Raw genomic sequence first — 23794 nt, 5'->3', positions numbered from 1 at the left:
TCCCCTGGAGTTGTAGGATAAATTTTCATTATATTTTATTTACAAGAGATATTTGTACAGTTACCTGAAAATTTTTCACTGTGGCTTCTTAAATCATAACCACAAGCTCTCTTCTGTCCATCTTTTGCTTCTGACCACCTTTCCTCCCAAAATCACTGCTTTTCTATGTTGCTTGTTCTGGAAAGCTGGTGTGCCGTTTCATGTGTACCTGGAATCTGTTATAATTGTATTATACTTGCCTGAAACAGATATGGCCATCACAGATATTACTGTAAAAAATGCAAAGAATTAAATATATTTGTCCCAATCTTTAATCTATTTTAAAACGGTTTTCTGCACAGTAGTTGATGTGTAGCGTATTTGATTTAAAATACCTTTTTGTAATTTAGATGTTAGAAAAACATCTAACCAATTTTTATAGCAGCATACTCAGTTTCTTAATGTTCTCAGTTATACAATTAAATAATCACAGGCTATCAAAGTTACTACATTTTAAAAAATCATTTACTGATAAATTGAGAAGATCTGGAAGTGCAGTTATTTTAGAAAGGTATACAAATGTGACAATTGACCCACGATTAGTTTTATTAGAATTGCTTTTTGGTTTGAACTATTTTTTGCAAACCTTAGTGTATCAAATTATGGAACTGGTCATTGAGAGGTATTTATTATGTCAAGTTTACACTTTCAGTGTAAACCAAAGTTGGCTTCGAAAGGAAAATATGACTCATTAAAAGAAAGCTGCACCCATTTTGCACAGCGCAGGCTTCTGAGTGTGCATCTGGTAAGAAGCACTTCTCATACTGTATAAATTATTAAATGTATTTAAAAAAATAATTTGAGACTAGTATTTTGGGTCTCCTGCGTGTGGCTGTTGTACCACTGGGAAGCGACAGTGTTTAACCCTTACCAATGGAGAAAGCCAACTTAAGAGATTGCAAGGTAGTTACTATCATGCTTTCATATACTTCACTGATACTTTTTTAGTGATTTCCCCCCCCCCCCCATTTCTTTTTTCCTAGAAATGAGTAACTGGTATTTATAGTATTATTGAAACAGTACTGTAATGAAGGTAATAGGGAATCTTTCCACAGTTACTATTATCTGAACATTGATTTTCCCTCTCTTACCATTTGGCTTTTAATGTGTCTTTCACAAAATGAGTGTTGTTAACTGCAGCTTGAAAGACTTTTACTTCAGAAATTCATGTAGATGTCAACTAATGCAAAATAAGTTTTTCTTCTTGTTAAAGAAAGTGTGTGTAGATGGAGAATGCACTGGATAATGCTGCCTGCTTGATCTGAATTTTCTCTGAACACTGAGTCATTGTCGTCTTTTTTTTCCTGACAGCAACAGCTGGGATGAGCATGTCTTTGAACTGGTTCTACCAAAAGCCTGTATGGTTGGACATGTGGACTTCAAATTTGTTTTGAATTCAAACATCACAAATATTCCCCAGATTCAAGTGACTTTACTGAAAAATAAAGCTCCAGGCTTAGGGAAAGTAAATGGTAAGAAAGAACTTAAGGTATCTTTCAGAATATTATTTCTTTTCTCAAACTCATTATTCTCTGTGAAATATATTAGAAGAATTGCTTGAAATTGTGTAAATATTTAGGTTTTACTTATTTCTATTTTACTCTGTTTCTCAGCATCGTGGTCTGTTTTCACTTACCATGTTTGAATGTAAATTGGGGGAACAAACTGGGCAAACAGTTTCAAAATCCTGAATTTTATACAAATAAAAGTGCATAGTTCAAAAAGGTTGAACTGAATTATTATTCTGTACTGCTTGAATCCTACAGTCATTAAAAAAAAATGCTGTCATTGTAAATCATCCTAGAGATTGACTGGTGAAACAAATGGGGCTCTTTTAAGTTTGTGATATATTTAAAAAAATTATAATAAATTATTCCAAGTCACAGAAGGAAATTATTTGCCAGTGCCTCTTGGATGCATAAGAGAAAATAGCAAGGCTTTTTTTCATGGCAGTAGATAAAACCTGGTTTCCTTGGGAATTCTCTCATCATCTGGCTCATTAACTAAACTATGTGAAAGCTGCAGTATGATTGCATCTTTTGCTCCTTGCAGCTTTGACAGGGTAGACCAAAGTTATGAATGCTTTTGCCCTGGGGAGACTCCTAGCTGGACTCTGCATCTTACTAGCTCTCGGGGAACCTGTGAGGGGGTAGCATAAATTGAAAAGTCACTTCTTTGATGTGGAATAGTTTGTGCCTCCATTGGGATTTTCCTGTGGTGAGAGTGTTCATTGCATGTCCTGCTGCCCTGTCTGCTAGGGATGGAAGGTATTACATGTGGCACTTCCTTTTATTGAGGTATTAATTGGTTATCTTTATCTGGCAACCTCTTTTTGAAAAGCTTCTAGGAACTCAGTATTTCAGAGAAATCTTGCTGTCGGGTATTATTAAATTGGCTGCTGGATATAAAATGTGTTGGGGAGAATAGCAAGCATGATTATAAAAGCTTTTTTTTGTCTTTTTCTATTTTTTTAAATGCTAAGTGAGAGCACCCCAGTTAAACAAGGGTAATAGAGCTGTAAATTTTAAAAAGGAATGCAGGCATCCAAAGATCATTGACATGCTTTCATGCAACTTCTCACTCTGTAGCATCCCCCAGTGTTTAACAAGAAAAAAGTGTGCTGGAGATGCTCTTTAAAGAAATCCTATAAACTGGTGGTTATCCAAGAATAAAATATTCTCGCATACTAATATTCTTGGAGAAAAGCGTATTCTTTTAGGACACAAGATGGTTTAAGAGTTTTAACAGAAGTGCTAGTTGTGACTGCAGGACAGCAGTCAACAGGTGTTCTTGCAGGTTCTTCCTTTGTTTAATGCTTGAAGTAAAACCTTAATTTTAACATGTAGCAGAATTTTGTTCTATCAAAGCAAAAAATAAGACAGATAGTGCGTGTTGCTTTTCTGAATGGAACCTGCTTTGTTTTCAGCATGAATTTTAGAATTCAGTCCATTTGCAGATCTGGATGTCAGAATTAATCTGAAAATCTTTACCTGTGAAACAAAACAGTAGAAGAAAAGCTAAACTTTTTTTCCTTAATGTTTCAGTTTTAAATATTTCTGAGCAAACAGTTCCACGAGTTGGTAATTCTTTGAAGACATTTGATTTGGCTATGAAGTAGATTGCCAGAGCTTTCTGTGGATGCTTCACAGTATACCATGCTGATCATAAAACATTACAGAGCTCTTCCAGAAAGTGACATTTCGCTTTCTTCACAGTACACCATACTGCTCATAAAACATTACAGAGCTCTTCCGGAAAGTGACATTTCACTTCCTTAAATGCAATATAGTGGAATTTGCTTTTTTTCTGTTATGGATAGGGTGGAGAAAGCATGGAGTGGAGGGCCAGCGTATACACAGGCAGTTTAGAAAGGGCTGGGGGTTATGAGAGCGCCTGTGAGGCAACCTTGGCAAGGTCTTTGTTTCTTTTTGATTCAGTAGGATTGGGGAGCCTCAACTAACCAACATGCTCTCAAATGTTATTGCATTGTGGTTGTTTCCTACCCTTTTTCAATTTCTTTGGTTTTGCAAAAGAACCTTAGTGACATTTGCCTTTTTTGTATGCACTATTGAATGAAGTAATAGGGTACTAGTGATTTCATTATAAGGGAAGACAAACCTAGATAATTTATATCTGTGCTAGATAGTAACCAAAATGTTCCAATCCCAGGGAGAAGTAATATTCAGAATTGTTTGGTGGCTCTTGAAAATGTATAAAATCTTCAGACTGAAATACAGTTAACTCCCCGCCCCCCTCCCCGCTTCCCTTCTCCCCTTCCATAAGGGGGAGAAAGGAACTGAAACTTTAAGATAATGAGACCTGAGGAAGATGTGTAGGGGAGAATTTAGTCATTTTTTTTGTATGATGGGAACCCTGGAACCAGTTAAATAGGTAGTGTGTAATAACAGGAAGAAAGGCCAGAGGCAAAATTCTTCTGGTTTGGAACTAAGATTTTTGATCTGGCAGTTAATTCACTGTATATGCTTCTTGTTCATTTGCTTGCATGTCCTCTCCATCTATCATTCATGACAACCATTTAATTGAAAAAAGAGCTGTACTTAGGAATTATCAAAATAATGTCTGATGTTCACCAGGAGCAATCCAGTTATTTTCAGTTTAAATTATCAAACTTTCAATGCTGGAATCTAATTACTTAGGAGTAATCTACAGTTGATTATTAGGAGAAAATAATTTGGGTAGTGTTAAAGCAAAGCAGGCTGTTTACAGGTCGTTCAAAGAAATATTTTTTTAACTATCTGCTGCAACTTCAATTGCAATCCTAATATCAAAAACATGCCTCTGTATATTTGTGGTTCCTATATTAAAAATAGTGGTTTGGGCAGAAAGCCGATGAATTTGCTATGAAAACTACTGCTTCTTTTTTCTGTGAGCCTTAAGCAATGTTTATGAAATCTTGCTAATATTTTTATTTCCAGAAGCAGCAGTAGATAGACAGATCACATTTCCTTTATCTCCAGCTCGTAATATTGAAGTGGAGAGAAATGGAAAACCAGGACTGGTTGAATTCAATGAAGAAATGCAGTATATGGATGTAGAGGAACCACAATGTAAGTTTTATTTATCTTGTTTAAAATATGAGCTTGCTTTTTGCTTTTTTTAATAATACACGGGAATTTCTGTGCAAAAATTTCTCAGCCATTTAAAATAGACTAATTTCTCAGTCCTTTTCAATGTTGCCTTTCTCACTGGTATGTTTACTGTATGAGCTGAAAGTTTAACACAAGCACACCAAAGAAACCCCCCAAAACCTACTGGAGAGATTTGGTGCTTAAAAGCAGATTAGTATTTATTTGAATTTAGAAATAAAGTAGATTGATATGGCGCCTTTCTAACTTAAACTCTTAGCTTGTTTCAGCAGTATTTTACTTGGTTTCCTTATATAGTTTTAATAGAATTTTTCCTTGCATACCTGGCTTTTGTAGAGATTGCTGCTGTAAACCAAGAAAAATAATAGACAGCTAGTAAAGAATTCATAACTAGTCATGTTGACTTTCAGCCACATCAGACTTGCTGTGCCTGTTTTTATAACCTTTTTTATTAAGCACTACTCTTTCACAAAATCTGTTAGAGACACTCTGAAAGGCAGTCAGATTGGATCTGAGTGAGGAGAGCTACAGACTAAAAATTGGTAGTTGGAGTGAATCAGTTCCAGATCTATGATTCATTTTCATGGTCCTTTCAACAGTCTTACTTTACACCTTTCAGGTGATCAGGCTTATCTAGAGCATGACTCTAAAGGTCCTTTCCAACCCAGCACATTCTATGACTCCAAGAAAGGTGTTGGAAAGGATGAGGGGAGGGATCAAAGGCGTAATAAAAGAAAAAGGCTGGAAGGAGGTGTTTCATGCTGAGAAAGAAGCAGCAGATGAGCAAATAATAATTTCGATAATTTCAATATACCACAGGAGAAACAAATTAGTCGGGGTTGTTTTTATTTTTGTTTTTGTTTTTTTTAAACAGTTCTGTCCTGCTTCAGAAAAGACCCAGTGAGAGTTGTGGATCAAAATATATTGGTTCATCATTTTATCAGTTGTGTATTTTGTGGCTCTGATGAGAGCCAGTCAACCTACATATTATCCATATAATATAACTGAAAATGCTTTGAAAACTGTTACTTACATTTATTGATTTCACTGGAAAATGGCTAGAACTCAACCTCAAGTAATTGTTAATTTTTTGATACAGAGTTTATATGTATTTAGTGATCAGAGTTTGACGTGGTGTATTTTTAATCCATGCAAATGATCAGAATTTGTGACTTAATTATGAGTAATTCAGGTCCATGTTACTCATGTTTTTTAAGGTCTTAGATTGTGTCCGTTTCTGGAGGAACACAAGGAAGATATACTTTGTGGTCCAGTATGGCTGGCTACTGGACTTGATCTATCAGGACATGCTGGAATGTTGACACTAACAAGTCCAAAGCTTGTTAAAGGTAAACCAGTTTATTATGCTATTCACATGAAGTATGTGTGACTAAAGTGCATCTCATACTTCTGTAGTCAGACTTTGGTTTGTATTTATTTTCACATTCACAAATTTTGCTGTATAACAATAGTGTGTTACCTTTTCAAACTGATGCTAAAGTACTGTAATTAATGTAGTTGAGCTCTGCTTGTACACTATGTCTGTGAAGTTGAAATGTGTTTACAACTTGCCCTAGTAAACTATGCAAATTCCTCCCCCCCCCCCCCCTTTTTTTTTTCCCTACTTTTAGGCATGGCTGGTGGCAAGTACCGCTCATTTTTAATTCATGTTAAAGCAGTGAATGACAGAGGAGCAGAAGAAATCTGCAATGGTGGCATTAGACCAGTTGTTAGAATACCATCTCTAAAACCTCAGACTAACAAGGGCCATTCCCTTGCTTCATTGTTGGCAAAAGTTGCAGCAGGCAAGGTAATGAAGAGCCAAGAAAGACATCTGTGTTAAAGTTGTAGAATTGGTATGATTTATGTAATCTGAAAACGAAACAGGTGTTAGGACAATTAAGATCCATTAAAAATTACTTTTTTAAGAGTTGACACTGTGTTAACACCTTCAAGAATCAGTGTTCAACATCTCTAAGTTGTTTCTTCTGTGCAAGTTTAGTTGAAAAGGTCTGTTCTGCCACTTTCCCATTCTGAGCACTTGTTTTCAAAACTTCTGTTTCCATGAATGTTTTTAGTAGCCAATAAGCCTCATCCTCTTACAAAGATTTTTGCGTGTGTGTGTGTGTGTGTCTGTGTGTATTTTACTCTTGATTGTTGTAGTTGTAAGATTGGATGATATGATGTACATCTTGTGGACATTATTAGAATGGTTAGAACCTAATAAATTATAGAACATTGTTAAATTTTATGTTCTGTATTAAAGAAATCAGTGAATAAAAGTAGTCTGGTTTTAGTACAATGCTCAAACTGAGTGAGAGATTTTACTGAACTGTATGCATTTCACTGAACAAGCTTTACAAATGGAGCAGTTAAAACCAATCTGATTCATGAATTATTTTTTTCCCCTAAAAGAATCAGGAAAAGCCATCTAGCAAAATTGAAGCCACTAATTCTTCAAGAAAATCAGATAATCTGAGAGGCTGTGACTTACTTCAAGAAGTCTCTGTAACGATTCGAAGATTTAAAAAAACTTCCATTTCAAAGGAAAGGTTAGTAGGTGTTTTTTAATTCTAAAAAATGCTAGCTTTAGTTACACTTCTCATAAAATACTTAGTTCTCAGAATAGCTCAGGTCAAACCCCTGTTTCAAGTTGTCAGTTTATAAACATATTTTATATGGAAAATCCTGTAAATTGTGAGTTTGAGGGCACTATGCTGTTCAAGTTGTAGAATAACACCATGCATGGAATTGTATATTGAGTGATTATTTGCCTGAATTGAAAAGGCAAATGTAAATTTTTGAAGGAAGCATCTTTCCTTTCTAGTTCCACATGTTGTCTTGTTTCTTACAGCAGAGAGTATATTTTTGTCAAAAAGTTTAGAATCAAATTTAACTAACAAATTGTTACTCAAAAAACTGGTTAAAGTCTTTATGGATTGGTACTACAGACCTAAATATAAATCATACAGTATTTAACTTGTATTACCAACTGCCACCCCACAATGGTGGCACTGGCTGTAATAGGCTTAAAGAGGTCAAAGAGGCTGCAAAGAGGCATGGCAAATGGTTGCCAACAAGTGTTGTAGATGATGAAAGTTTGTTTAGGTTTAGAAGTTACTGGACAAGTTAATAGGAAAAAAAATAATTCCCTGAAGGTTACTGAATATACAGTAATGTTGGAAGTTCTGTGAGCAGAAAATAGGAGTATTGAGTATGTGTGCACGGTAAGTATCATATATGCTTGTGTGCTAGCTCTACTCTCATCTGGGCATCTTTTTTTTGCTGCTCTGAAGACAGGATACAAAGCTGGAGGGACAGTTTAATGGGAGAATGGCTATATTGGATAATTCTTTTTTTTTTTTTTTTTTTTTTTTTTTAATTTCCTTCCCCCTCTCCCTAGAGTTCAACGGTGTGCCATGTTACAGTTTTCAGAGTTCCATGAGAAGCTGCTCACCACTCTTTGCAAGAAGACAGATGATGGTCTGACTACAGAACATGCTCAGAGTCTTGTACTAGACACGCTTTGTTGGCTGGCCGGAGTGTATTCAAATGGACCTGGCAGGTAAGAGAGAAATTATGTTTAAATTAGCATGGCTATTTCTCAGCATCAGCTCTGTTAAAAAAAAATAAAGTTTTACATGATTCTCTAAAGTATGCCACCTGTTTTTACAGCACAAAGGAAGGAAATGACAGCTTGCTTTCTAAAACACGTAAATGTGTCTCTGATATAATACGTGTTTGCTTCTTTGAAGCTGGGCGGAGCATAGCTCACAAATGTGCACGATTTCTTGCACTATGCATCAGGTCAGTGCTAATTATTTATATATATTTATTTTTATATATTTATATTTTGTATATATTTGGGGGGTTTGCATGCAGTCTGAATTGTATATACATGTTTGTTACTGTTTTAACATTGAATTTTTAAAGCAAAAGGATCTGGAAGATCTGTTGAGTTAAAACGTGTTAGGGTATGGACTGGAAAGAACATAAGTCTCTCAACTTCATCTTCTGGAGATTTCATGTTTTGTTATTACTTCATTAAATGTTTAAGTGTCTATGTTTCTTTGTAGCAATGGCAGGTGTGACCCCAGTCAGCAGGGGTTTGGATCAGTTCTTCTAAAAGCTTTACTTGACAATATGCCTCTTTTGCCTGCTGCTGCAACAGGTGGTATGTATAAGATGTTTGTTGTCATAAAAATACACAGTACATTTGTTGTTTGGCATGTTTTGTTGGACTCTCTTGTGAAATAAGAATTAGGTAATTGTTTAGTTGGTATAAACCGCTTATTGGAGTGATCTGGTCAGGTGGTATCCAAGTATGAAGTATACATTTGTGGATGATGGAATTTTAAGCAAATCACATTGCTTAAAACAGAGTGCTAAGGCACTGACATTTTTGGGAGAGCTTAAGTAAGTTTTGCAAGAATTTTCAATGGTGTTCAGCAACAACAGATTCTGTTGATGTGAGAGTCAGGATTGTCTGTTATTTCTGAAAATGAGGAGATTTATTCCAGGGAGCCTGACTATCCAAATAACGTCCAACTAGCAATCCACTTTGGTTACTTCTGCACCAAAAGGAAATTTTTAACGAGATTAAATTCCTTCCTCATCTACATTGCAGAGCAATGGTATCTTAGCACCTTGTTGAAGCCTTTTGAGTGCCAGGTAGAAAGGGAAGGTGACTTTAGCACTCGTATTTGGGGTGGCAAGACCTGCTTTGTGTTTTTCACACTATGATGTTGTTGAATTGCATCTAGCTTGGCAGCACAAAGGAGTCTTGCCGGAAAATTAGTTTGGACTCCGAAATGCTTGTTGTGCTATCACCCAGGTAGAAACATTTAACACACTGCTATTGAGGGTATGGAATGCAGAGGAGGAGGAGGAAGCTGAGGTTTGTATTTCTGTACAAAACCACTGCACTGTGCTCCCAGAACTATCTGTAAGTAAACAGTGCCTCCAGCAAATACAGAATAAGGAGACAGCAGCCAAAACCAGAGGGTGAGAGGAGAGGAAGAGTTGAATCTAGAGTAAGGCTTGGCTCTGAAGGGATTGGAACCCCTAGCCTAGCACCTTAGTGTATCAAGAGCATTTTGATTATTGTGCTTAGTAGAAGCAGTAGGCAGAAACGATGCAAGACATATGTGTGAAGCTGTGTCTTGGGAACCTTTTTTTTCTTCAATTATGAATTAGCTGATAATAGAATTTGAAGTACTTGTGGAAACTAATGATTACAGAATGATTCTTAATTGAAGTCTCTCAAGAAAAGGGGAGGGGGAGAATGCTTCCTAATCTGTATTCAGTAACCATTAGATACTTCATTTATCACTTCCATTGATTATGCTTCAAAGTATGTTTTCCGAGTGGAAAATTCACATCATGTTTCACCTGAAATGACTTTTTTTTTTTTTAATGCAGGATCTGTGTATTGGTATTTTGTATTGCTGAATTATGTGAAGGATGAAGATTTGGCAGGATGTAGTACAGCTTGTGCATCACTGCTAACTGCTGTGTCCCGACAGTTGCAGGATCGCCTAACACCTATGGAAGCATTACTTCAAACAAGGTACTAATAAATGTGGTGGTTGTAAACTTAATAAAAACAAACATACAAACTGTCTAACGCCATCCTCTGGTGTTCTGAAAAAGGTTGGCTGTTTAAAAAAAACAGATGTATTTTGCCGTATTATGAGCAAGGGTCAATTTGATACAGCTCTGGAAAATAGTTTTGACTTGTGCAAAGTAAAAGGTGAATTTAATTGCTATCTTGCAATTTACAGTGCACTTTAAATCAGCAAATGTGTATGTAATGTTTGAAGTCTGTGCAATTGTTAAGTTAGTATTTATGACTTTTAGTGTAAGGATTAACAAAGCATGTCTTATTTTGAGTATGGGCGGGAATCAAATACACTGAATAATTTCAGTTCTGCATAATGCTACACAAAATTGTAGTCTCTCTGTAAGCTAACCATACATTTAATGTATTGCAACTAAAGGCCAGATTCTAGGTGTAGAGACCTGGAGTAATTTACTGGGAATGCAGGTTCTTATTATAAATTATATGTCAATGTCATTTCAGGCTGTGATGTTGCATCTTTTACATATTGAACTTATCGGCCATTTAACTTTGGATTTACATTATACCTAAAGGAAATAAATCTCTAGTGGTTCAGTTTTACAGCAGTTTGGAAAGCCTTATTACGATGATGGGAACATGCTGCTGTTAGACAGCTCTTTCAGTTGTGATTTGTGGGCAAGAGTTTCCCTCCAAGTCAAGCAAGATCAAGGTAGAAGAGGTTTGGTAATGGTTTGTTCAGGACCTTGAGATCAAATTGAAAATTTAGTAAGCTAAGTTGGGGGGGGGGGGTGTTTATTTTTGGTGGGTTTTGGGTTGTTGTTTTTATTTATTTTTTTTTAAAAGGACTATAATCCCAAAATACTTGATAAAAACTTCTCAGATGTTATACTTGGATCCTTATCATGTTCTCTACTACGTTCCTCTTCTCAATTGTTACTTTATTTCACTATCTGCAATCCTTGCAGCTGATTAGAAGATTTATCCCAACAATAGAAATGGTGACTGGATAATGGAGAATTTTGAAAATATATACAAAATGAACTGGAAAAATAAAAGGTTTTGTATTTTCATGTTGAATTTTCTTTAGAAACCAAATGGAGGAGAAAAATGTGAAAATTCTAGTTGATATGAGAATGGCACCTTTCTGTAGAATTGACTTGTTCCTTCATATAGATTGTTTCCAAGTACCTCCCTTAAACAGCATATGTGAAATAGAAGTTTCTTTCCTTTCCAGTTGCCCACTTCTGAGTTTGGCACATGTGACTTTTCAGATCACTTAGTGGAGAACATAGCTGTCTGCATCTCAAGGGAGGCTTTCTGAAGTGAGCACATGTTCTTGGGATCCTTCAAGCTTAGGTTTTCTGAATGTTTCTAGATGGTGTTTTACTGATTTTCTTCTTGGAACTAAATTTGCTCTCTCTTTTAACTCAGTGTCCGCATAGTTAGGATAATAATAGCAGCAGACACATCTGTCTAATCCCATATTTGATTACTATAGCTCTCTCTCTAGCAAGGACTGACTATTTCTTGACTTAGTTTACTGATTTAGACAGAATTTATTGGCCTTCCCTTTATATGTCTACAGATCAAGAGAATACTGTCATTTCTGTCTTTGTTTTTTTATGTAGAAGGTAAGTATTAATATATATATTTTTTTAAAAAAATATATTAGTTAGTAGGCAGCCATTGCTTTACTCTTTTTCCCTTCTCTCTCCGTGAGTTGTTTTTTAATCTATTTGTGTGCATTTGTGTTGCAGAGTTTCTAGTATTGTTTTTTTCTTCTTTGTCATTGTTCCCAGGTATAATAGCCTAACATTTAGTAATCAAATAAAAACAGATGTCTGCTTAAAGGATCTGCACATTCATGTTGTCTTAAGGCAGAGTTGTACTCATTTTACTATCATGTGCCAAAATAAAGCAAGTAAAACTTGCAAGAATAAGGCCAGATGGGTGTGTTACATGACTTGCAGTTCAGAGAACAACAAAAAGGGGATTTCAGACAGTATTTTAGGCTGTCCTACAACAAAGCAGGTTGGTTTGTCTCTAGCAAATCTGACTAATTTCTCCAGCCTGTTCTTGAAAGCACCTGATTAAAGTAGTTGTGGAATTTAATTATTCTAAATATTGTAAGCTATTACATGGCTTCATTATTCTTACCATTAACACATGAACTGTCTCTTTCTGCCCGTGTTTAATCTGAAAACTCCCTTGCTGCAACTAAAGCCTTTTAATGTTTGTGTCCTGTCCACCTTGGTGATAAAGAGCAGATTATTTCATTCCTAACAAATCTTGGATGTCTAGAGGATGTATGTATCTTGATCACATTCTCTAGATCTGTAGTTGTTCTTAAAGCATTTCCTTGAGCTGTTTTCTTTGGTCCTCATCTGCCTTGAACTGTGGTACACAATATTGTAAACATTATTCCAGTTGAGATCTCTGAGTGAAGCAGAAGAGTTATTTCTAATAGTTTATATTTATTACTGCGTAGATTAATAGGGTGATGGTTTTTTTTATGTGGCATTGTTGATTCATTCTTTGTTTTTTCTTGATGTAACTTCTGTATCCTTTTCTGAAAAGTGTTGCCAATGCAGCTGAAAACTGTGAACCTGGTCATTCCTGCTGAAGGATCAGTAAAAGGCACTATGCTTATTGAAATAACTCTGGGTTGGACAGAATATATTTAACTCTCTACAATACATTCAAATTCTGATCCCATTCTACAAAGCTCTGGCAACCCCTTTTTAGGTTTTATCACCTGCTTACTTAATAAATCGAACTCCTCACTTAAATTGTGCAAGTAATCAGTGTTAATGTTGAGCTGACCTAATTTAGTGAGTTTGTAAATCTGAGGTCTAAAACAGGCTGTGAAGGTACCTTACTGAATTTTGTCTGAGCATTTTTGTGTGTTTTAGTAGCCACTTTACAGTAGCACATTGTCTTGCTTTGCTTATGAAGAAAGGTCATGCAGCAAACATGTCAGTCTTGCTAGATGTGCAGTATGCACTGTTTCTGTGTAGTACATGCTTGTAGAGAGCAACCTAGATTCAACCAATATGTATTTTTCTTAGTATAAAGTTGTCATTTTAAATTTGCTACCTTGTACATGCTTGTAAGTAACTTCGTTGGGGAATGTATGGGGTTTTGGGGGTTTTTTTTGAAGATGGGTAGCAATTATTGCCCTTTTGTATAACGTCATTTTCTGACTAGTTACAGTCTTAGTATTGTGTGGCAAAAAGCATTGAGCCCAGCCAACATGGAGGCATTTTAACATTCAGAGAAGTCTAGAACCTGTTCTACCTTGTTGCTGGTGTTGTAGTATTCGTGTAGACATTTATCCTTTTGTGACTACTTGATCAAAAAAGATATTTAAACACTCCAGCCTTCTCAGCATTACCTGTTGGGGGCTTTCCTTGCCTGCTAAAGAACAGAGAAGCTGCTCAGAGGGAGAAGGAAAAGGGGGTGGAGGAACTTCCTGTTGCTGCTGGTGTGTTTGTTCATGGAAATACTTAATATTTGTTCTGGCTCTTGCCAGTTCTGGCTCTTGCCAGTCGAAGTGTGAAGTTTCTCACTTTTCTACCTGCACAGAAGCATTTTTTCTTTCTACTCCTGCTTAATAATTTGGCCTGATTTCCTTTTTTTTTTTTTTTTTTTTTTTTGCTTTTCCCTCTTGTCAGTTGCTGGTAATAGGTATTGGCACACAAAAAACCCAACACTGATTTTGTAATTACTTTGGATTTTCCTTTTTCTTGGCTTATAAAACCTTAATTGTTTTGAGACCACCTTGTCACCTGAGTGACTGTATTATTTCTTCCCCTTGTGGTACTGCCAGAGTAGGATTAATGAGATTTTTTTCTGTTGAGATATTTAAAGTACTCCTAAGTGTTGATTGGTAATCCCCAGCAGCATTTCCTCTTTTCTTCTTACTTCAGCTGGAAGAACAAGCTGAGGTGGAATTTGTTTTGCTGTTTTGGAAAACAGTACCGTGTTTTTATTGACTTCAGATAAATGTCTGATTTACCATGTGCAGGCATGCATGTTGCTGTGGCTAATTGTCTAAGGTTTGTAGTTCTAGTTTCCACGTCTGAATGTGATTACGTGTCATGTTTGCAGGACAGTATTACATCTTCAAAACTAGTAACAAAGAGTTACTTATTTAGCACCATAAGCTGTTTGAAAAGGTCACCTAATAAATTACTTTAATGAAATATAAGTAAATGGTAATTTCTAAGATATGTCAATTGAATGAAAATAATAGTTTGGAGTATAATAAATCCTGATGATGAAATACTTGGCTTTTTTCTGTAAATAATTTTATATAGATTCTTATTGTTTGAATAGTGCTGTTTGTCTTATTCCATTTGCAGATATGGATTATATAGTTCGCCTTTTGATCCAGTTCTGTTTGATTTGGAAATAAGTGGCTCTTCCTGTAAAAATGTATACAACAGCAGCATTGGAGTACAGTCAGATGAAATTGATTTGTCTGATGTTCTGTCAGGTATGTATGTTTAACAGTAATCTATTGTGGAAGAATTGGTAATTCTATTATACTCTCTTCATTTAGTGAAGATGTGGTTTTATAATTTCCATCTGTTTTATAGCTGTACATAATGAAGTTCAAGATACTCTCTTGCTTCAAGAGATCTCTTACATTGCCCTTAGGGCAAGAAAAAAGCCTCTTTCTGGAATCTGTTCTTTTCTTATGCTGCAGAAGATCTAACAAAAGGCTAGAGATTAAACAGTAAGGCTGCTATCATTCCCTGGGTCAGAGTCATCTAGGAAGCATCCGTCACTTCTATTGAGCAGCTTCCCTGAGATATGTTATTACTCATTTAGACTAGCAACCATCTCATAGGCAGAGAAACCTAAATGGATTTTTCTGAAGTTGGGAAGCTGCCACATGGCACTCTCTACTTAAATATTACAGATTTAATGAGGGGTTTTTTTCTGTTTCAGAGGCATTAAAATACCTTAAAAACATATTAGTATGTGTTCTCTCAGGTTAGTTCATAAGTGAATCTTTAGGCCATGGAATGTCCTAAGAATGAGACAATTTTTACCTGTCAGTAAATTCTTTTCGTAGCAAGCATATTCATCAGTCATAGTGACTCCTATCCTTTTCTCGTATGCTCTTGTCCATCTCCTTCCCACCCCTCCCTCCATACAACACTGAATTTTTTAGGATATTGAATAATAGTCTAGTTTTTATAGTAACTTGTGGTATGATCTTAGTAAGTCTGTTATTTTCTTTCTCTTCCTTTCAGTAACATCAGTGTATTTTTGCAAGCTAATTTTCTCACAGTGTAGAAAGAATAGAGTATCCATATATAATTTATTTCTGGATTAAAAAGGTTACGCTATGCTTCTGTTGTCACATTTGATAGCTTGACCTATTAAGATAACTCTGTTCAAATTTGGCAACATTATCCATTTTAAAATATACTTCCATTTATATTGTGGATGTGACAGTGTTATGGTGTTTATTCCACAATGCAAAGTAATAAAATGTGGATTATATTTAGTTGTCCCTTTTGACTCTTCATGACTTGAAATGTCGCTATCAAGAAAACATTAGCTGATTGTGCAGATATTTATTTCTTTTTCAGGAAATGGGAAAATAAGTAGCTGTGCAGCTGCTGAAGGTAGTTTTACTTCCCTTACTGGACTTCTGGAAGTTGAACCTCTGCACTTTACCTGTGTTTCAACAAGTGATGGAACTAGAATAGAAAGGGACGATGCAAGTACGTTTACTGGTATATACAATTTTTCATTTTTTCTACTTGGTATAGTTCTACAACATTATATTATTAATTGGACATAATGAGCACTGTTTGACAAACAGATTGCCTGTAGTTTTATAATTGTTGAAAAGTTTGGGTTTTTTTTTAAATAGGTCTATATATGAAGTTAAACTTCTTAGAACTTAACAAACTGGATTCCAAATTTATTAATTTGAATCAATTTGTTTCTATCGGAGAGTATAACATACAAGCTTGCATCTTTACCTTGCGGCCTTATGTGGTGACAGAATTTCAGGGCATTAGGTGGCTCTTCTGTAATGAAAATGTTGCATGTATGATGAGTGTGCATAGTCTATAAACCATATACTTTGTAATTCAAGATGATGTTACTTTGTAGCAAGAACTGGATAAAAAGGAGGTATCTCTCTTGTTTTTACCTTGCTCTTAACAATTAGTAAGGAATAAAATTAGAGGTGTGTTTTATAATTACTTTTCTACATACATGTTTTTGTTTTGTTTGGGTTTTTGTTTGTTTCATGCCAGTGAGTACCTTTGGGGTTACCCCAGCAGTTGGTGGCCTCTCTTCTGGAACGGTTGGGGAAGCCTCTACAGCACTGAGTTCAGCAGCCCAGGTAGCTTTGCAGTCTCTCTCTCATGCAATGGCCTCAGCTGAGCAACAGCTCCAGGTGCTGCAAGAGAAACAGCAGCAGCTTTTGAAGCTTCAGCAACAGGTTGGAGGCTATTTGGCTATATTTTAATGCTGTCTCTAAACTTCAAAAGCTGAGAAAGTAGTTGCAGAGCTAGTTGCCCCCCCCCCCCTTTTTTTTCTCCATAGTGTATTTGAGGAAGGAATGGCTCTGCACTGAGGGTCACTTTTATTAAGCAAAATGCTGAGAGCGTCTCCCATGCTGCGTTGGTTTTTCAGACTTTGTTTTTGTGTATTTTGAGGGTGGGTTGGGAGTTTGTAATCAAAACTAAGTCTTAATACATAAGTGTATCAGTCTGAAGTTGGAAAAGCCCACTGAAATGAAAAGCACAATTGCTGACACAGGGAAGTCCCAGTCATAAAGCCATTGTCAGTATGAAACTTGGCTGTGTTGACTCTACTTTGCTGTTCAGTTGTAGGGTTTTTTTATTATTTTTTGATTACTCCAATTAATTACTCATGTTCTTCAGCAAGATCAAATTGAATAGAGTTTCATTTTTCAACTTACAGTTGGACATCTAACATGCTTATGTCGAAGGTGGTTTGGATTTATTAAATCTAGTTTTATAATAAAAGTTGAACTTGTAGTTCAATACTACTACTGTGTTCACAAGCAGTATTATCTGCTACATACACTGCTTTCATTTTCCCCGCAGAAAGCCAAGCTGGAAGCAAAACTGCATCAGACAACAGCAGCGGCGGCAGCAGCAGCATCAGCAGTTGGTCCTGTTCACAACTCTGTGCCTTCTAATCCAGTAGCAGCCCCAGGGTTCTTCATCCATCCTTCAGATGTCATTCCGCCCACACCAAAAACAACTCCTCTGTTCATGACTCCACCTTTGACTCCACCTAATGAGGCAGTTTCTGCTGTTATTAATGCAGAGCTTGCTCAGCTTTTCCCTGGTTCAGTCATTGATCCCCCAACAGTTAACCTTGCAGCACATAACAAAAATACAAGCAAGTCTAGAACGGTAATTATTTTTGTTTGTTTTTCTTATAGAAGCAAGATGCTGTCAGCCTTATCAGGAACTAATTTGTACTTGAGTGCTAGTAAATACCTGTTCATTTGGATGAGATGTGAAAACTATATCACTAAATTCAGGCTATTTGAAAAGGAAGACTTATGAAAGCAAGATAGAGTTGTTACAGTACCTCAGATGTTTTCTTTTAATTGGAGCTAGCTTAACTGTATAAGGAGTAATTAATCCTTTGAACTTAGTAGTTGATATATTTTGATGATTCATGCTCAAATCTAAATGTAGTGAGGTGTCTTCAAAATCATGCATCTTTAAATCACAAGAGGTTTTCTTACAGTCTTTTTTAAAGAACAGCTTATTATAAATGCATAGATTTTAATGACTTAATTTTACTGATGTTTTCCCACTCCTCAGAATCCACTTGGATCCGGTCTTGCTCTTGCAATATCTCACGCTTCGCATTTTCTTCAACCTCCACCTCATCAGTCAATTATTATAGAGCGAATGCACTCAGGTAAAACCAGAATTCCTAATAATAATTTTGACACGTTTTCTAATAAGAAGTGGAATATTTTCCAGGGTCTTAAGTAAGTTGCTTAGCTGCAGTCTCACTTGGCTTTCCAAAGAAAATATATTTCTCAGTTTGCATTTCTGTTGTATCTGGAAGTTTAAGACTCAACATTCAGTGATGTTTGTCAAGTTGAAAAATCCTGGGGCTGGGGGAATATGTTGGGTCTCTGCACAGAGCACCTGTTCTGAAATAATGCGTAAAAACCATAACAACTTAAATTAAGTTGAAGCCACAATTTTGTTTTCAAAGGGTGCAAGCTGTAGTGAGAGCTTCTGAGATTGTGCAGCTATGTTTAACCTGAAATATATACCTTTTGAGCAATATATAAACAATGGCTTTATTATTTGAGAAGTAACATCTCTTCACTGGTTAGCACACTGGTATTTTAGGCAATCCTGTGTTTTTCCCCTAGGAGCAAGAAGATTCGTGACTTTAGATTTTGGAAGACCTATATTGCTGACAGATGTATTGATTCCCACTTGTGGAGATTTGGCTTCTTTGTCAATTGACATCTGGACTTTAGGAGAAGAAGTGGATGGAAGGCGGCTGGTAGTGGCTACTGATATTAGCACACATTCACTTATTTTACATGACTTGTTGCCGCCCCCAGTTTGCAGGTTTATGAAGGTAAAAGGAGATAGACTGCATACTCTATCTTTTAAACTCTTGATCTTTGTTAGTATGTGAACTTTCTCTTAAGTTGTCTTCAGATCAAACTTTAGTTGGCTAAGAATTTTTGACTTGGTGTTTATTTTGCCTGTTTGATACAATTGTGTTACAGTATAGTTCCGTTCTCTTTCAGATCACTGTTATTGGTCGATATGGTAGCACAAATGCCAGAGCAAAAATCCCATTAGGATTTTATTATGGCCATACCTATATCTTACCCTTTGAAAATGAGCTGAAACTAATGCACGATCCCCTCAGAGGAGAAGGTGAAGCTGCAAATCAGCCAGAAATTGACCAACATTTGGCAATGATGATTGCATTGCAAGAAGACATACAATGCAGGTTAGAAGAAAAAAATATGTGTACTTACTAGTTATTTTAACTTAAAACACTGGGATATTGTAATGTTAGAGTTTTTGGTTTTTTCTTCCCATTACATTCTTCAGACCAAAGAAAACTCTGCCTTTGTTGTAGAGTTGTTACAGTGAGTATCTTTATAGCAGTAACAAAGACTACACTGTATTTTTTTTTTCAATATCTCTTTTAACAGTGAATTCAAAATAGGTCAGAAGTCGTATTCTGGCAGGGTGACTGTCAAATGTATTGCTATTGCTAATGTCTATTTGAATTATCTGTTGGAATGTTTCCTTTTAGGTACAATTTGGCCTGTCATCGGTTAGAAATCCTTCTGCAGAGTATTGACCTGCCACCACTCAATAGTGCTAACAATGCCCAGTACTTTTTACGAAAGCCGGACAAGGCAGTAGAAGAAGATAGCAGAGTATTTTCTGCTTACCAGGACTGCATTCAGCTACAGCTTCAACTCAACTTGGCTCACCATGCTGTTCAGAGGCTCAAAGTAGCTTTAGGTGCAAGCAGGAAAACACTGAAAGAGCAATCTGATCCAAAAGAGTTGATTCAGATGTCATCCACAGAACAGTTACGCACCATCATTAGATACTTACTGGATACTTTGCTTAGTTTGCTTCATTCTTCCAATGGTTAGTATTTTTTGAGGTTTTGGTATTTTTGTCATGTTAGTAGAAACAATTTGCAAGTGTTTCTATTTCCTGATCTATACTTCCCCGCTATAAAGCTTTTAATCTATGTTCAGATATATTTTACTATGATTTTAGTAGCTGGTAACATACAGTGTAAAGTTTCACCAGTGGCACCGAGCTGACCTAACCACTTCCAGCTCCCAAAAAGGATAGGAGAGGATGTTGAGGTCCTTCTCCCTTTCCCATAGTCCTGGCTGCATATTCCTTTGTTCAGAGAGTCATCTGATCCTTCTGTGGGCTGATTCAGTTTGCTGAAGTAACAAAAGACTGCCCAGGCAGAATACTCATGTTGTTTTCATAGGTAGAATCAGCTTGTGGAAGGATCTGTGAGCATCGAAGTTTGTGCAACACTGGGGGTGGATTAGGTAGTTAGAAGTGGGGAGGGGAAGCAGAAATTGCTTCTTTGGGGGGCAGAAAGTCATAAAACCAGTATCTCTACTCAGTTCATGATTTTTAATACCCATTAAGGATTTTTATTTCCTAAACTTACTATTGAAAGAGTTCTTGGAGAATTGAAATTGAAAATTCTGAGTAGGAGTGGTGTTTTTTTTAAAAAAAAAAAAAAAAAAAAAAAAGGCAGAACATTGTTCTGTTGATAGGTATATTGATAGATAGGTGTGTCTGTCTTGTAATTTTGTAATTTTCTGTGCCAGTTTGTTCTTAAGCATAATGATGGTTTGTTTTTTGCTTTGTGTAGATTCCATGGGGGTATTTGCACTGACATGAAATTGATTTGGTTTTGACCAAATGGCCTGGTCTTTATGGGTTACCTGCAAATTACCATCTCCCCATGTGTTCCATCTCCCCATGTGTTCCCTGCTCCTTCCCCCTTGTGCCAATTAGTCTAGTCATAATAGTTTTAAAAACATCCTGCAAACTTTTTCCTCCTATGTTTTCAAACCATTGTCTCCTTAAACATAGTTGCTTGTTCTCCTTTCTTAAAAGGGCACTCTGTTCCTGTGGTTCTGCAAAGTACTTTTCATGCTCAAGCTTGTGAAGAATTTTTTAAACACCTATGTATCAGTGGAACCCCAAAGATAAGATTGCATACTGGCCTTCTGCTTGTTCAGCTCTGTGGAGGAGAAAGATGGTGGGGTCAGTTTCTCTCAAACGTACTGCAGGAATTATACAATTCAGAGCAGCTTCTCATATTCCCGCAAGACAGGTAAGGTGTAAGTCTATATTGATACATTACATGTGAACTGCTTAGGTAATTCCATTGTTCATAACTTAACACTGCAATTGACAAAATGTGACTGAAGGATACTTATCCATCTGTTCCATTGATTTAAGAAACAGTTCTAAAAAAGCACTGTAAATGGTAAACGTCTGATTGCAGTTATTTATTGCACCTATTTGGTGCTTACACCACAATAAGTTGCTGGTTTTCTTTACTTGGAGATCTTCACATACCTAGCAGGATTGTTCCCCAGTGTCAAAAATTGCCTTCTCCTTTAACAGGCTTAAATACACCCACATCATAGAGCTGCTTTTCTAATGCATTTGGAATTAGGATTGAGGCTGGAAGGCACACTATTAGCATTTAATACAAAAGATTTCTCTGAGATAAGAGCAAGGAAACATAGGGTTGAGCATTGAATGTTAGGTGTGTTGATTATTTCACATTATTGATAGAGGTCTTTGATATTCTAAACATTAGCATTTTATTTTAATCAAACATATTTGCTGTTCTGTGGCTTTCTGCCTTCTTTGGACAGCAACATTTACATTTTCATGATTTTTTAAAATGAATTAATTCAAGGATATAAGAATACATGGATTTAATTCTCTATGCCTGTTATTCAGTATATTGTAGGTAATAGGAAATAAAATGGATGAGATCTTGTTTAAGATGTACGAAGTAGAATGCTCTGCTGACCTCTTGAGCATGAAAGAGAAAGTGTTCACCCTAAAATACTGCATTATCCTTACAACAATAGAACGTGAAATCCAGTTCACTTGCTGGGCCACAGTACTGCTTTCTGTAGCAGTCTGCTTGTGTCTCAGATGAAAGCCTAAGGGAATATTGTTCTATAAGGGGTGTTTCAGAATATTAATGGATCTGAAAAAGAAATAAAATCTTAAATATGTAAATTTTATTTTTAGGGTCTTCATGTTGCTTTCTTGCATTGGCCAAAGATCGCTTAGCAACAGTGGTGTTTTAGAAAGTTTACTTAATCTCCTGGATAACCTGCTGTCACCACTGCAACCTCATTTACCTGTGCACAGAAGAACTGAAGGTAGCCCTCTACTTTGAGAAACTATATTTTCATATTCATTATAAGCTAGAAAATTGAGAGACTAGCTCACAATTTTTGGTGTATTAAAGGAAGAAATTGCTTGTTTACTATATTTCCAAAACACAGTTGTCTTAAAATGTGCTGAAACTTCTTGTTCTTTAGGTGCTAAAAGAAATTCCTCCCCCCAGCCCCCTGTTTAAACCTGAGCAAAATCTATTTGGTTGCTTTTAATTCAGCTAGGAAGCTTTAAAGTTTTAACAAAGTGGGGGGGAAATCCAATGTGTAGACAGCTCTAGTGGCTTTAGTGAATGACTTTGGAATTTAGCGTTTTGGAAAGAAGTGCCCCTTTTTGCTCGTGAGATTCTTTCTAAGTTTCAAGCTTTTGAGGTGAAACACAGTTAGGAAGACAAGTTTGTTAGGTGTATCTGCAAGGTTTCTGCAAACTACCTGGGTTTTTTTGTAATCACAAGGAATTTACATTTTTTTTACCCTAAAAAAATTACTGAAATTATGTTCTCCAAACTTTATTTTCTTTGAGTGTTTTCTTAACTACCCTAAGGTTGAAGAAAATGCTTGCTTTTTAACACATCAAGCTCTAGGCTACTTCATTTGTTATGTACATGTAGCAGAGCATTGTAGAAGATATGCTGTTTAAAATTCTTAGTGTTGTGAAGTTGGTAAATGCCAGCTGAGACTCTGTCCTTACCTTTTACCTTGTTTCCTGATGGAAACGGGTCTACAGCTGGTGTCAGAAGCTGTCCTATTGCTTCCCATTGGTCTGCTGTGTACTTTCTCTATCTTGGCCATATCCTGCTGTAGTCTCTAACTAGTTTGAGGCAAACCCAAGCTTACATCTCCTCTACCTCTGTTTGCACTCTCCCCACAGCTGCCAATTCCTTTCATAGCTCTTGCCTTACTAGTTGTCCTCACGGAGGACTTTAGGAAGCAGAAGTAACTGATACTTCAGAGCTTTATTTGCTGGTCTTCCAGCTTCCTTCCTCCTGGACAGTACAGGTGAGTACTAGGGCATTATTACGTGTGGTGGAAGCATCAAGTACGGCAGAAGAAATTCCTATTTGAGAACTATCACACATAACTAAGGGTCAAAGGGTTGAAAACTTACTGGGGAAAAAGTCAGAAAACAAAGGACAATCAAAGCGAGAGGTGAGTGTTGTGGGTAGAGAGAAGTTGTAAACTTTGAGGCAGAGGGGGGAAAAAAAGGAATAATCAAAAGACACTTGGAGGGAGGGAGAGAAGCTGAAAACTTTGATTTTTTTTAGGAGATGAAAGGAAAAGAAATGCACTTGTTTAAACAGAAGTATGAAAAGGTATATACTTCACTCTGCAGCAGGCTCCTTTCTTTTTAGTGTGCCAACCAAAAAGGTGTGTAGTGGTCACCAGTGCTACTCATTTCTATTCTTGCAATTTAGTCTGTGGTTCCTGTTCAGGTCCTGTTATGGGGAGGCCTCCTGTTCCTCTGCCTGCTTGGGGTGGGCTGCTTTCTGCCAGTGTGGACAGGAAACTGGAGTTAATAGTCAGGGCCTGCATCCTATTGCTTGGGCTGCCAGCAGCTACGTGTGATTTTGCACGAGTGGTTTCTGT

General features: G+C 36.5%; 1 protein-coding gene across 14 annotated transcripts in view; it reads left to right on the top strand.

The window, feature by feature from the left end:
* The window catches only part of BIRC6 (baculoviral IAP repeat containing 6), a 194093-nt gene that overhangs the window by 47472 nt on the left and 122827 nt on the right, over positions 1-23794 (top strand). For 7 of the 14 annotated variants that reach the window (XM_052806228.1, XM_052806223.1, XM_052806222.1 and 4 more), the window contains exons 13-31: positions 1351-1511; positions 4476-4607; positions 5864-5995; positions 6278-6456; positions 7062-7198; positions 8050-8211; positions 8322-8453; positions 8723-8820; positions 10068-10215; positions 14592-14725; positions 15834-15980; positions 16512-16699; positions 17331-17645; positions 18066-18165; positions 18635-18849; positions 19025-19233; positions 19546-19892; positions 20898-21117; positions 22059-22192. In XM_052806228.1, coding sequence (XP_052662188.1) covers positions 1351-1511; positions 4476-4607; positions 5864-5995; positions 6278-6456; positions 7062-7198; positions 8050-8211; positions 8322-8453; positions 8723-8820; positions 10068-10215; positions 14592-14725; positions 15834-15980; positions 16512-16699; positions 17331-17645; positions 18066-18165; positions 18635-18849; positions 19025-19233; positions 19546-19892; positions 20898-21117; positions 22059-22192 — 3290 coding nt within the window. The remainder of the gene's footprint in view (positions 1-1350; positions 1512-4475; positions 4608-5863; positions 5996-6277; positions 6457-7061; positions 7199-8049; positions 8212-8321; positions 8454-8722; positions 8821-10067; positions 10216-14591; positions 14726-15833; positions 15981-16511; positions 16700-17330; positions 17646-18065; positions 18166-18634; positions 18850-19024; positions 19234-19545; positions 19893-20897; positions 21118-22058; positions 22193-23794) is intronic. The other 7 variants (XM_052806220.1, XM_052806224.1, XM_052806232.1 and 4 more) reach the window with 5 other exon arrangements.

This window comes from Harpia harpyja, chromosome 13 (genome assembly GCF_026419915.1).
Source record: "Harpia harpyja isolate bHarHar1 chromosome 13, bHarHar1 primary haplotype, whole genome shotgun sequence".
Taxonomy (NCBI): Eukaryota; Metazoa; Chordata; class Aves; order Accipitriformes; family Accipitridae; genus Harpia; species Harpia harpyja.
Note: the sequence above shows the minus strand (reverse complement) of the source record. Positions and strands in the feature narration are given on the sequence as shown.